General features: G+C 45.9%; 1 protein-coding gene across 3 annotated transcripts in view; it reads left to right on the plus strand.

The window, feature by feature from the left end:
* Positions 1-15174, plus strand: part of LOC117988881 (insulin-like receptor) — a 96802-nt gene that overhangs the window by 75380 nt on the left and 6248 nt on the right. The window contains exons 12-27 of one of the 3 annotated variants that reach the window (XM_069502503.1): positions 968-1142; positions 1494-1735; positions 2064-2240; positions 2834-3036; positions 3397-3559; positions 4379-4432; positions 5768-5962; positions 6684-6832; positions 7319-7483; positions 9333-9581; positions 10169-10257; positions 10863-11091; positions 11343-11561; positions 12349-12429; positions 13063-13309; positions 14300-14333. In XM_069502503.1, coding sequence (XP_069358604.1) covers positions 968-1142; positions 1494-1735; positions 2064-2240; positions 2834-3036; positions 3397-3559; positions 4379-4432; positions 5768-5962; positions 6684-6832; positions 7319-7483; positions 9333-9581; positions 10169-10257; positions 10863-11091; positions 11343-11561; positions 12349-12429; positions 13063-13309; positions 14300-14333 — 2671 coding nt within the window. The remainder of the gene's footprint in view (positions 1-967; positions 1143-1493; positions 1736-2063; positions 2241-2833; positions 3037-3396; positions 3560-4378; positions 4433-5767; positions 5963-6683; positions 6833-7318; positions 7484-9332; positions 9582-10168; positions 10258-10862; positions 11092-11342; positions 11562-12348; positions 12430-13062; positions 13310-14299; positions 14334-15174) is intronic. The other 2 variants (XM_069502493.1, XM_069502497.1) reach the window with 2 other exon arrangements.

Here is a 15174-nt window from a genome sequence, read left to right on the forward strand (position 1 = left end):
ATAATAATTTAAAATCAAGCTTTTTACACTTTGAAATTAGTATACTGAAAACAAAACACGGAGTACTTACGTGAGCCGCGCTTGTGTGCGCCTTTATTTGAGTAATTACTTCTGCCGGTGTGCCTTACCCCTTATTCGTTGATGTGTCGTGATACGTTGCAGCGTAATTTGGCCTGACGATCGACCAGTCGGAGCATCACAACACTAATATGCATGTCAGTACATCAAGCACATCAGTAGGTACAAGTCGAATAAATTATATTCTACTATAACTTTAATGACTTCGACCGTCTTCTGTAGCGTCACGACACACCAGAGCATAGTAATGTGTTAGCATTTTCTTCTCTTCAATAAAATAAATTAAACCAAGTGATTTGAATTTATAAATAAGGGCCAGCGCCCACTGGCGGCAGACACGGCAGGGGATCCTTCTGCAACACTACATGCAAGCGCATACTGACGACAATTATGCCGTGATATCGTTACTCATGCCGCGGTATCCTTTGGCATGCCGCGACGTCCTTAGTCAAGCCGCGGCGGTGATTATGAAGGACGCTTATGATGACACGGGGGTGTGGGCGCTGCCATGCGCCCCTACCTTGCTTTAGCATGCCGAAGGCTGCTAAAACATTCCAAGGGATGCCAAAGGCAATCCGAGGCCTGCCTAGCTATGCCGAAGCTTTGCTTTTATACCTTTTATCTTTGTGAATTTCGCATCGCGTTGCGTGTATATCCCTTGCCGTGGCGAGATGCGACAGCACTGCAACCGCGCACATTACATCGATGAATATATCTAATATGAGACTAATGGTCGAATTAAACCAAATAAAAACTTATTCCTCAGTCCGTACAGTCGTTATATTCAGCTGCCGCACTGTTCTAATATTGCTCTAACGAAGACTGTTACCGCCGACCCTTAGTAACCCTTATTCGAAACGTGCGTCCCAAGAGTGCATTTATACCACAGGTTACGAGGAGATGTTACACTTGAAGGTGCACGAGCTGCGGCAGGACTTGGTGATTCTCACGTGGAACATGTACTGCATCGACGACATGCGCAAGCTGCTCGGCTTCTCCATCTACTTCATGGCGGCCGACCACAACGTCACGCTGTACGGCCAGCGCGACGCTTGCTCCGACACGTAAGTGTTCCACAGGCTACGAGATGTAACGCGTGCAGGTGCTCCAACTGCAGCAGGACCTGGCGATCTTCACAGCACTGCATTCACGACAGCGCGATCATTGTTCAATAAGAGTTGCGGTCATGTGGACATATTACGTACAATCTGTTGTCGAAAAGGTATTCAAAGGAGTCAGTTCAGATTAATCATTACCAACAGTTTTTTACATTAGCAACAAATTATTACTTGTCTACGTCTACGACACCACTGGCTTACCAACTCCAAAAACTGTAGATTTTTTGTAGCCTTAAGTGTAATTAGAGCTTAGCATATTTTTGAAATGTGCATTTTATGTACAGTAGACACTTTCAGATGGAACGTCCGCGACAAGACGATGGAGGAGGTGCTGAACGGCACGGCCAGCACGCCGCCGCCCGCCAAGGACAAGAAGGCGCTCCTGGAGAGCTCGTGCAGCAATGCTCAGCCGCTGTTCTACCCGCTCACCAAGCTCACGCCCTTCACGCGCTACGCGGCCTACGTCAAGACCTACACCACGCAGCAGGACAGGCGCGGTGCGCAGAGCCCCATCATATACTTCAAGACGCTGCCCAAATGTGAGTTCCCACTGACCTGTTCTATGCCACCCTTGCTATATCCAACACCACTATTTTCATGTCATCCTTGACGGCAATAGTGGCCGGTGTGATGGGTGTGAGCCCTGTGACCCATTTCAATAATGTCAAACGGCGTTGCGATGTATACCGATCAGCGACGTCGCCCGAAAAACTTTCATGTACTTATTCATAATTTTACTATATTTACTAGTTCACTCTTGAAGATTGTATATATGTGGCAAGAAATAGGAGCACTGAAAGGTCCATCGTTTAGCTGCTCGTAAAATGACTACGATACAGCTTGCAAATGTGGAATGAATGCTTGCAGCTCCCAGTCCGCCGCTCGGGCTCACGGTGGAGTCGCTGGAGCAGCACGCCGCCACCGTGAAGTGGCAGTCGCCGGCCATGCCCAACGGCACCATCGCCTTCTACCACGTGGAGGTGCAGGCCAACCACTACAACCGCCCCAAGATACTCGCGCTCAGCGTCAACTACTGCAACAATCGTATGTATTCTTTTAACATGTTTTTATTAACTCGCTTTCTTGTCAGTCTCTTTGTTTATTTGTTTTTCTGTTTGTTCTATACAATGCTATCGTTTTTTAACTAACTTTCTGATGTCTAGGCTTGAAATTGTAAACGTACCTACTAGGTTGGAATTGGATGATAAATGATAATGCAACTTTAAATTTTGTTTCTTGTTAATTTTATTAGCTAGCAAGTAATTAAGTTAGACCCTAAAAAATTTGTAACAATCATCGATTATCGGTTTGAAGTTTATGTAGTCCACGCGGATTAAGTCGCGAACATAAGCTAGTAAAGAATAAAGGTTTCCCAAAAAGCGCGACAGTGGAATGGATTACTGCGCCTAGATACTTCGCCTAGGTACTTTTCTTTAAAATTACGCCCGAAACGAAAAGTTGCCTGACACCTCGACGTCGTGCCTTACTTTCTAACACCAAAAAAACCGATAACTGCACAGATTCAAGGTCAGATCTCTTTATGATACCAACTGTTCTGGGTCAATTGGAGATGGCTGCTGCCATTTTCTGGATTTTATCTCTCGTCCATTATATGTACGAGTATGTTGTTTCTGCAGCGAGTGCGCTTGTGAACTTGATCGCGGTCCGCGGCGAGGAGAGCAGCGCAGGCACTGAGAAGAAGGAGACAAACCTGACGGGCGACGTGAAGGGCGAGCAGTGCGTGTGCCGCGACGACGCGCGCCCCGCCACGCGCTTCGGCTCCGTCGCCGAGCAGGAGCGCATCGAGAGCATCGACTTCGAGAACGCCGTGCAGAACTTGGTGAGCTATAATAGTGCCTAGTATTTACCTAGCGTTGCAACTACTAACTACTACTGATAGCTAGCGTTCGTGAACCTTGATTGCGGTGCTGGGAGAACAGCGCGGGCACTGAACCACTGCGAGAAGAGGACAGCATGTAAAAAGCGACGTCTGTGATAGCTGATGTCTGTGATGTCTTTTTTGTATTAAAAATCTACTTGCAATCTTTTGTTGACTAGATGTTCGGCAATATACAGCATCTGTAGGTTACCTTTCGGTGTTATACTAAGTTACCCAATTTGAAGTGGTAGAACAGACGTAGTTTCCTTATGTAATTTCAATTTAAAAAGGTATATGGTAATTTTTCGTATTTTACAACAGGTGTACGTGAAGAAACCCGTGATCAACGAGTCATCGTCGGGCGAGTCGGCCGCGAGCCGCATCCGCCGCTCCATCGACGTGAGCGTCAACAGCATGCTGGTCATCCTGAGCTCGGCACACACGCCTCTCTTCGGCAGCAACTTCACCAACGTCACCCAAGGAAGTGAGTACCTGACTCCGTCACCTTCCTAACCCTAAGCGTTGCCGGAATCCCTCATACATGCGGGTTTTCCGGATCCCTAAATAATGATGGTCAAAATGGGCGTTAATCGAACTGAATTGTTTCATAGTATAACAAAAACCGGCCAAGTGCGAGTCAGGCTCGCGCAATGAGGGTTCCGTACTACAGTCGTATTTTTTCGACATTTTGCACGATAATTCAAAAACTATGATGCGTAAAAATAAATAAAAATCTGTTTTAGAATGTACAGGTGAAGACCTTTCATATGATATCCCACTTGATATAGTCACTCACTTCGAAAGTTGAAAATACTAATTATTAGTTCATGACCACAATTTTTTTTTGTGTGATCTAAATTTGCGGTTTTCAGATTTTTCCCCAAATGTCAGCTATAAGATCTACCTACCTGCCAAATTTCATGATTCTAGGTCAACGGGAAGTACCCTGTAGGTTTCTTGACAGACAGACAGACAACAAAGTGATCCTATAAGGGTTCCGTTTTTCCTTTTGAGGTACGGAACCCTAAAAAGAACCAAATTCGCCAGAAAACGAAGATAGCGCCAATTGTCCATCATGTTTTATGGCGCTAGCAATTGTTATTCCTAATTAGTGCTTTTTGTGACCACAGCTTAACGCTATTTTATCTTTTATTTTGTCTTTATATTTATTTCAAACGAGCTTGTAAAGTAGATCTATAACTATTTTTTATTTCTTTAGATCCATCAACAAATCGGTTCATATAAATATTTCCCTTATTAGGAAATTATCTAGCTTCAGCTTCATATTACGTTACACTTTCAGCCAAATGCAGTCGCCGTCATGTTAAAGCTTGCATCATTAAGGACCATTCTTCAGGTTACATAGCTATCTTCCCTTACATCCTTTAAAGTTTGAGCTGTCCAATAAGGCTACGGATAAATATAGCGTAATTTTGCACTTGACGTCGTTTTTGGGCTTCTCGACTACGCAGATATGGTGTTTACCTAATGAGACCGCTGCCTCTAGAAACTTGAGATTTTGAAGATTACCTGTAAGAGATTGCTGTAGCAATAAGGCCGCCCTTGCACCCTTTGTATAGTTTCTTCTGTTCCTTCTGTATTGTTTTCCTGTTTATGTGTGTGTGCAATAAAGATTTCTAAATAAATAAATATAGAAATAAATTTTGCGTGTTCTCTATAACATAGACTAAGTATACTCACTTTTAATATAGCTCAACAGTGAATAGGCATCTCTTAGCGCTTAGGTTGCATCATCACTTGCCATCGTAGTTTCTGCTACATTTGTCTCTAGCCTTACTGGTATTTTAGTGCAAGGGAACAGATTGCATGCCATATTGTAGTATCTCATATTCTCGAGTATATATATTTTTATTATCACATTTAATCGGTGCTATGGTATTATTGATAGTGTAAAGAGTTATAAAACAGTTAATTACTTGATATTTTGTTATTTTTGCATTTTTATATCAGCATGAGTAGGGGTTTTTGTAACCATAAATAGCCGTTATATAGGCTGTTAAAATATTGCACGTGTCGGTGGCGGCGCCAGTACCGTTTATTACCAGTTTCTTATAAAATTAGCAAATAAGTATTATGTATAGTACGCGACAGGTCAAAATGGCAATCAGGGAAGGAACACCCCGCCCACCCGCACGGCTCCCGCGCTAACTCGGTCTCTCAACATCTCAACCTGTCGCGGACTATACCTTTTGTTCGTAAAAATCTGTCCATCGAATTAGTCGTCGTCTGTTTCGAGTTGAGACCTAAACAAGACCAACTGTTCTAAACATTATATTTATTTGTTACACTGTGGCCGATTCTGTTGTGCCTACACAATCTGAAATCTCTAAACTTTAAAAATTGACTGTAGTGTATGACCAAATCTTCAGCTTCGGCCACCTTAGCTTCGGCTAAAAAAGCTTTCGCCAAATTTTTATTTCAATTTATTTCAAATATTTTGTCATTCCTCTTCTTAGAGGTAGTGATAAATAGATAATGATAGACACAAGGCAAGTGATACTAAACTGTGGCAGTGTTCCCACTAGATTTTAACATGGGGTTATTCAAGGGGCGGGTAACCAAAATCCTGAAAGCCGGCAAAGCATTGTTCATAGGCGGCGATAATAATTATCACTTAACATAGGTTAACCCGCCTGCTCGTTTGCTCACTAAAACTATAAAATATTTACAGAGTACGTAAAGAGTTTCTACTACGACCTGGAGGGCAGCGCGCGCTCGCTGCGGGTAGAGAACATGCGCCACTTCACGTGGTACACCGTCAACATCTGGGCGTGCCGCGAGAAGCACGAGAACGAGCCCGAGGAAGACTACAGGGCGACGTTCTGCTCCACGAGCGCACATTACACCTTTCGCACGCAGGAAGGAGGTGTGTAACATGCAGTTTTTTATTCAATGACAAGTTAACCCTTAAACGCGATTTCACCTGTTGATAAGCTGTGATGCACTCTTAAGACTAACTTTGTTTAATCAACCCTTCACTGGTACACTACTGACCACAGGTCACCTCTCAGAATGAAAAGAAGAGTTTAGGTTACAGTTCACCATGCTAGTGAAGTGCGGATTGGCACACTTGAGTCTTGACACATCTTTGAGAACATTATGGAGAACTCTCGGGCATGGAGATTTCACGATATTTTTTTATCACCGCTGAAACATGTGATATTCAACTGCGTAAACGCCCATGACTCAAAAAGAGGTGTGTGCCTGGGATTGATGCCCGGATTGTATCTTAATTTAAAGACGGAAGCAGGCTAACCTGGAAGAAGTATGGCAATTTGATGAAAACTAAGTATATATCCCTAATCGGTATCGACGGGGCCTCATAAGAAAGCGCAATGTCACTCAGCGGTAGAGAGAGCTATGCTTGGAGTTTCTCTACGTGATCAAATCGGCGCAAGACCGTGGCGTGTGGAAGTCTCTACAAGAGACCCATGTCCAGCTATGGACGTCTATCGGTTGATGTAGAATATGATGATGATGATGACAGCGTAAAGCATTAGAGGTTTCATAGACTGCCGTACTCCTTCCAAGTTAGTGTGCTGCCATATTAGAATATGAACCGTTATTGAACAACGATCTTGTTTCAGAAAATGCTGATGTCGTAAGAAATCTCAACGTCGCAGTTTTGAACAAAACCCAACCCGAATTAAATGTGACGTGGCAACCTCCAGAGGACCCGAACGGGTTCGTCGTTGCTTACAAAGTAAAAGCGTCACTTGTCGGCGATAGCAAAAAGGTAACTTATAACTTAACAAAATATGTCACGAAGTCTTGAGTATGAAAACACTTGGGTACATTGCACAAAACAATCGAGGGGTGATAAAATCTAATAGACTGTAGCTAACATGTCTTCAACACAAGTTTCTCAAAAAGCAAGTTTTGTTGAATTGAAACCACTATTTTAAATTTCAATCAATAAACTCAAGATAGAGTTAGATTAGGTAGGGTTGAGTGAGTTGGGAGGTGGTTTCATGGCATGCTCATTTCTTTACGTTACATGTTCCACGTTTTGATTCATTGAAATTATTGTACCTTCCGTGTCTGAGGCTGAGATCTATAGAGTGTACTCTGTATACTGTATTTGTTCAGACTTAAGTTTCCGTTAAAACGCGGTAGATTTATATCAGCGATATAACGTTGTCTCGTTTTGACCCGTGTCAAGTCTGAGCAAAGTCAAAGTACGCTCTAGATCTCAATAACAGTAGTACGTTGGTTGGTCCAGGATGTGGGTCTACTATCAAGTTGCACCACGGCAGAGGACTACGAGACTTCGGGGCACAGCGTGTCAGTGCGCAACCTGGTGCCCGGCAACTACTCCGTGAGCGTCACGCCCGTCACCCTCAGCGGCGTGGGCAAGGACGCCGCCGTGCGCTACGTCTTCATACCGGTGAGTCCTACAATGTGCCGGTGCGCAACCTGGTGCCTGGCAACTACTCCGTGAGCGTCACGCCCGTCACCCTCAGCGGCGTGGGCAAGGACGCCGCCGTGCGCTACGTCTTCATACCGGTGAGTCCTACAATGTGCCGGTGCGCAACCTGGTGCCTGGCAACTACTCCGTGAGCGTCACGCCCGTCACCCTCAGCGGCGTGGGCAAGGACGCCGCCGTGCGCTACGTCTTCATACCGGTGAGTCCTACAATGTGCCGGTGCGCAACCTGGTGCCTGGCAACTACTCCGTGAGCGTCACGCCCGTCACCCTCAGCGGCGTGGGCAAGGACGCCGCCGTGCGCTACGTCTTCATACCGGTGAGTCCTACAATGTGCCGGTGCGCAACCTGGTGCCTGGCAACTACTCCGTGAGCGTCACGCCCGTCACCCTCAGCTGCGTGGGCAAGGACGCCGCCGTGCGCTACGTCTTCATACCGGTGAGTCCTACAATGTGCCGGTGCGCAACCTGGTGCCTGGCAACTACTCCGTGAGCGTCACGCCCGTCACCCTCAGCGGCGTGGGCAAGGACGCCGCCGTGCGCTACGTCTTCATACCGGTGAGTCCTACAATGTGCCGGCGCGCAACCTGGTGCCTGGCAACTACTCCGTGAGCGTCACGCCCGTCACCCACAGCGGCGTGGGCAAGGACGCCGCCGTGCGCTACGTCTTCATACCGGTGAGTCCTACAATGTGCCGGTGCGCAACCTGGTGCCTGGCAACTACTCCGTGAGCGTCACGCCCGTCACCCTCAGCTGCGTGGGCAAGGACGCCGCCGTGCGCTACGTCTTCATACCGGTGAGTCCTACAATGTGCCGGTGCGCAACCTGGTGCCTGGCAACTACTCCGTGAGCGTCACGCCCGTCACCCTCAGCGGCGTGGGCAAGGACGCCGCCGTGCGCTACGTCTTCATACCGGTGAGTCCTACAATGTGCCGGCGCGCAACCTGGTGCCTGGCAACTACTCCGTGAGCGTCACGCCCGTCACCCACAGCGGCGTGGGCAAGGACGCCGCCGTGCGCTACGTCTTCATACCGGTGAGTCCTACAATGTGCCGGTGCGCAACCTGGTGCCTGGCAACTACTCCGTGAGCGTCACGCCCGTCACCCACAGCGGCGCGTGGGCGTCCTACAGCATGCCGGTGCGCAACCTGGTGGAAACTACTCCGTGAAAGGTCAACGGGAAGTCATGGGTTTTGATTCCCTTTTCTTGACAGACAGACAAGTCCTCCGACAAGACGATTCTACAAGGGTTCCTTGTATATTTCTTGATAGCATGCAGAAACATTTATTGCAGTTTTGCATCAATATGTCGCCTCAATGGCAACTTTCAAAATAACATCCTGCATACAGTACAGTGCTCAGAGTCACTCAGCGGGTGATGGAGAGAGCTATGCTTGGAGTTTCTCTACGTAATCGAATCAGAAAAGGAGATCCGTAGGAGAACCAGAGTAACCGACATAGCTCAACGGGTTGCGAAGCTGAAGTGGCAATGGTCAGGGCACATAGTTCGTACAACCGATAGACGTTGGGGTCCCAAGGTGCTGGAATGGCGACCTCGCACCAAAAGACGCAGCGTTGGAAGACCCCCCTGGACGGACGACATCAGACGAATCGCAGGGAGCCGCTGGATCCAGGCGGCGCAAGACCGTGGCGTGTGGAAGTCCTACAAGAGATCTTTGTCCAGCAGTGGACGTCTATTGGTTGATGATGATGATGATGATACAGTGCTCAATTATTATCTGTTGGCAAACCAATAAAATAAAATAAATAAAAATAAGTTTATTTTATTTACAAGAAAGTTTTGGTTGGACAGGAGCGCACGGCGGAACTGAGCTACGAGTGGGTGTGGGGCATAGTGGGCGGCTGCCTGGCGCTGCTGGCGCTGGCGGCGGGCGGCTTCTGGTACGCGCGGCGCGCGCTGCTGCCGCAGGCGGAGACCAACAAGCTGTTCGCGACCGTCAACCCGGAGTACGTGTCCACCGTGTACGTGCCGGACGAGTGGGAGGTGCCGCGCGGCAACATCGAGTTTATACGCGAACTTGGACAAGGATCTTTCGGCATGGTATGTTCAGATCTCTTTTCTATATAGATGACTAGGTGATGCCCGTAACTTCGTCCGCGTGAGTTTCGGTATTTAAAAATCCCGTGGGCATTCTTTGATTTTTCCGAGATAAAAAGTAGCCTATGTCCTTCCCCAGGATGCAAGCTATCTCTGTACGTCAAAATCGGTCAAACGGATGGGTCGTGAAAAGCTAGCAGACAGACAGACAGACAGACAAACACACAGACAGACAGACACACTTTCGCATATTAGTGTGGATATGGATGTACGCGACTTTGTCCCTGTGGATTTAAGTTCTTAAAAATCCTGTGGGAAATCTTTGATTTTCGGGGTTAAAAAGTAGTCTATGTCCAGTAAAGTAGTCTCCAGGATACAAGCTGTATCAAGTAGATGGAAGGCCGCAACTTCATTCATGTGGATTTAGGTTCTTTAAAAATCCCTTGGGAACTCTTTGACTTTCTGGGACCAAAAGTGGCTTATGTCCTTCCCCAGGATGCAAGCTGTCTCTATACCTATCCGTGAAAAGTTAGCAGACAGACAGATAGACAGGCACTTTTCCAGAGTATACTAACTTAACTTATTTACAGGTGTATGAAGGTATCGCAAAGAACATTGAAAAAGGCAAACCGGAAACTCGGTGCGCTGTGAAAACTGTCAATGAGCATGCCACTGACAGGTGAGCCATCTTTAATATTAAGAGCAGCTTTCCTAGCGCGCTCCCCAACGCTCTCCTTACAGGTGATAGGAACCAAAAGCAGTGATGAATCACTCTTTCTTTGAAAGTATTTAGGTTATACTTGGCAGGAAATACGGATGCCGGGAGGGCATTCCATACCTTTCGTATCAGAAATGTTGAGCAAAAACGTTTCGTGCGAGTAGATTGGATGTCGATCACATAAATATGCCAACGTTCACTGTGGTTCTGTGAATTAGAATAGTGAAGGACGAACAAGGTTATGAAGTTCCTGAGCACACTATACTATATACGTTCCGCAAATTACTAATACGCGTGGCTGCCATTTTAGTGACGTCAAAATGACGTCGTTTCGATGTTGATGAGACATGGTTCCAGCGCAATAGCAATTTGCGGGACTTAGTCTGCGACAGGTCGAGGTGGCAATCGGGGCATGAGGTGGAAGGCCGCCCGTACGCCCGCACGTCACCCGCGCTCGCCCGCACCGGGCTCCCTCCCCGATTGCCCTCTCGACCTGTCGCGTACTATACATGGCTTGCGATTTTGCACTATACTGTATAGTATTTAGAGATTATATTTGCGTACAGGGAGCGCATCGAGTTCTTGAACGAGGCGTCGGTAATGAAAGCGTTCGACACGTTCCACGTAGTGCGGCTGCTGGGCGTGGTGTCCAACGGCCAGCCCACGCTCGTGGTCATGGAGCTGATGGAGTGCGGCGACCTCAAGACGTACCTGCGCTCGCACCGCCCCGACGCCGACTCGTCGCTGCCCAAGAAGGGGGGCGACGCGCCGCCCACGCTGCAGAATATACTGCAGGTAACTAGAGCTCATCCCAAACGCGGACGAAGATCTCTGCCTCTAGGGTTAGGGTCTTTTTGAGTTCTACCCTAAGAGTAAAAACAGTCATATCAATGCCACTCTGTTGTCTAAACTTAATTCAGCCCTTCAATTGTAGAAACTTAACAAAGTATAGTGCAGCTGCACGTTTTAAATACCAATTTCCTCTTCTGCCTATCCCACGCGTCGTAAACTCGCCAAAGTCGGTACAAGATTATTATTATTTTCAGATGGCTATAGAAATAGCGGACGGCATGGCCTATCTGTCGGCCAAGAAGTTTGTGCACCGCGACCTGGCGGCGCGCAACTGCATGGTTGCCGGCGACCTCACCGTGAAGGTGGGCGACTTCGGCATGACCAGAGACATTTATGAGACTGATTACTATAGGAAAGGCACCAAGGGCCTACTGCCCGTCCGGTGGATGAGCCCTGAAAGCTTAAAAGATGGGGTGAGTTGTATTATTTACTTAAGCCGGGTACACATACGAGCCGTAATAGTAATCGAGTCGAGGTTCTCTAGTATGCACGCGATGTCAATTGGGTATTTGACTCCAATTTTTTTATTACTTTATTATAAACTAGTTTATGCTCGCGACTTCGTCCGCGTGGACTACAAAAATTTTAAACCCCTATTTCACCCCTTAGGGGTTGAATTTTCAAAAATCCTTTCTTAGCGGATGCCTACGTCATAACAGCTATCTGCATGCCAAATTTCAGCCCGATCCGTCCAGTAGTTTGAGCTGGGCGTTGATAGATCAGTCAGTCAGTCAGTCAGTCAGTCACCTTTTCCTTTTATATATTTAGATTATATATTTAGACTAGTATAAAAATAATGGCGTAAACTGAAAAACTAATTAAATCGATCAATTAACAAAAAAGTTATAAGCATTTAAATATTTCTGACTAGACAGAGATAGCGATATAGCATTTTGACGTCACACCTTACTAATGCCATAGTAGCTTCGTGCGGTTTCATACAAATTTTCATTTTGCGAGAAAGGAATAGAAGACCCTCCCACTCCAAAATTAAAATGTCTGTAACTTTGTAAATCTTTGTTCGATTTTAATATTTTTTCAGCGTACGTCATTATTTTTATCCTAGTTTATAAGTAATAATATTTATCAAATTCAAAAGTAGGAAAATACCCAAATTTTTTGGTAAAAGTTAAGTAAAATGCAACGGTTCCAGTTATTGCTCGCATGATCTATTTTTATCTTTTCTTTCCTTTTCTATAGGTATTTTCAAGCAGCACTGACGTGTGGAGTTATGGTGTAGTATTGTGGGAGATGGCCACACTCGCTATGCAGCCATATCAGGTGTGTATTGGTTCCCGTTACAATATCTAACGTCTATCCGTATCTGTTCTTCATTATTTACTAGCTGATGCCCGCGACTTCGTACGCGTGGATTTAGGTTCTTAAAAATCCCGTGGAAACTCTTTGATTTACCGGGATAAAAATCTATACCTACCCATGCAAATCACGTCAATCCGTTGCACCGTTGTGACGTGATTGAAGGACAAACCAACAAACAAACACACTTTCGCATTTATAATAAAGGTACTGATTTAGAAATCTCTATTGCACACACACTTTTCTTACTTGTTACTTACACTGTTCTTACTTGTTTGTCAGTAAATTTTACCTACTTTTTATTTATCATCAGTTCTCGATAGCGTTTTAATGTATTACCATAAAAAGGTGATCATACCTGGCAGTAGTAGTTGCTCGCCACGCGCTGTATTTCAGTGTCAAATGTTCGTTAAAATTTTGCATAGACCGAACGCCTTCTATATGTCGCTGAATATAATATGATGTAGGAATTTGCGACACAAAAAGATGACGCTAAGTGCTCAAAGTAGGCCTACGAGATTGTGCGCTTGCTTTGTCCCGCGGACTGCACCTCACATGATGTGCTACCGGCGCAAACTATCTAGCGTGTGGTCGCAGGGGCTGTCGAACGAGCAGGTGGTGCGCTACGTGGTGGAGGGCGGTGTGATGGAGCGGCCCGAGCACTGCCCCGACCGCCTGTACGAGCTCATGCGCGCGTGCTGGGCGCACCGCGCCGCGCTGCGCCCCTCCTTCCTGCAGCTCGTGGCCGACTTGGCGCCCGCCGCGCAGCCCTACTTCCGACACCGCTCCTTCTTCCACACGCCGCAGGGACAGGAGATGTACGCTCTGCAGCGCACCGCCATGGGTGAGTTCTATTTTTCTGCCCACTGCGCCCTCCTTCGTGCTACTCGTGGCTGACTTGGCGCCCGCCGCGCAGCCCTACTTCCGCCACCGCTCCTTCTTCCACACGCCGCAGAGACAGGAGATGTACGCTCTGCAGCGCCTCACCCTGGGTTAGTACACATAGCAGTAACATTTTAAGCTGTAGCTTTCCGGATCCAACCAGTAACTTGGTCATGAACTCGTTGGCGTGAGGCAGGGGGCAATTCGATGACGGAGCTAGGCGCTATGGACGCGACGAAAGTATGTGCACACTGCAGTGCACCGTCCTGGGCAAGTCACTTCAATCACTCGATAATTACGAGGACATAGCCACGGTATAGTTTGGTTCATGTCTATAGCTTATTGTCGTTATTTTTATCGCGCATGAAAGGCATACTTGGAAAACCCGGAGAAAAAATTAACGAGATTAAAGTGTGCGGTACCACGAGATCACTATCTGTAAGTAACTTAAAAATGAATGCATTCTGAGAAGTTTTTTTGTTATCATTGAATTTAAAATATTTCACTTTAAATTTTGGCTCAACCACTTTTCGAAACACTATTCATAGGTATGATAATTGAATAGCATTGCGCATATTATCATTAGTAGGTAATTAGTAAATATTATCCCTAACTTATGACTGCATTACTCCACAATCCGCATACTCAGTAATTGCATTTGTAGAGTTGAATAACGGGGCTGATTCAATTGTCACAACTCTAAACTAAACTAAATTGACATGGTGTAAAAGTAGTGCTATTCTTTTCACAATGTTCACAAAGGCAGTATTACATTTAGACTTGTCAGTTTAGATAAGTTTAGAGATTTGTACAACTGAACTAGCACCAAAGATTGCCGTTTGTACTGTTCGTTAACTTCAGTAAATGATAACATATAAGTTACAACTATTGTAAATAAAGTAGTATAAGTAGTAATGTTTAACCCTTGTTTGTTGCACGCTCGTGCCTACAGAAGTGTGTGCCGAGCAGGCGGCACTCTGTTCACTGTAAGTAACGGTCATTGCATGTTGTACTCAGACGTAGATTACGCTTCATGTGTTATCATTTTCTGAGTGACCAAAAATATCATTGTAGCATAGATAGCACTCGATTATGGTACTGAATCGGTTGTGTACTAAATCTTTTAGCTGAACTAAGTTGATAGGTCTGAATTATGCCATCCTTTTTCACATCGTGAAAAGGAAGACCTTTTAGACCTGTCATTTACGGCGAAATTAACAACTTACTACCATAATAGTCAATATTTATTGATGATAAATAAATCTAATACAAAATGCTTTGTATCAGATTTATTTATGATCAATTCACAATTCACAAATCGGCTCATTAAGTAGAATGCGGGTTGCGAGAGGGCGACAGCGACGTTGAGAAACCTGATATTTACGTCAACTGGCGCTCTCCCGCAACCGGCGCCTTACGTCACCAGCCGTCTGAGTGAAACGGTATACCTATAGCACATTGTTGTTACTTGCAAACCAAAGCAATTACAGTAGAATTGCAAAATCTTATTGCTTGTTAAGCGTCGTACTCTGAGAGGAAACTCGGTTCTGTTCAAAACTGAGCAATCAAATAAATATTGGTCTTTGATTGCTCACTTTTGACAATGTATGCAGCTGAACTCTGAATTTGGGACTGTGGCCGTGGAATTGGCTCCTAGAATAGACTGAGGGCCTGCGCGCACATTAGGGAACGGGACGGCAGAGGATTTTAAATCTATCAATTGAATTTAATATTTAATATTAATCGAAATAAGGCATATATTTCAATACTCGGTGATTGACCTCGGAGCACCGCAGCGCAGTTTTCTGTGGAACACCGAGCATTGAA

This window comes from Maniola hyperantus, chromosome 2 (assembly GCF_902806685.2).
Source record: "Maniola hyperantus chromosome 2, iAphHyp1.2, whole genome shotgun sequence".
Lineage (NCBI taxonomy): Eukaryota > Metazoa > Arthropoda > Insecta > Lepidoptera > Nymphalidae > Maniola > Maniola hyperantus.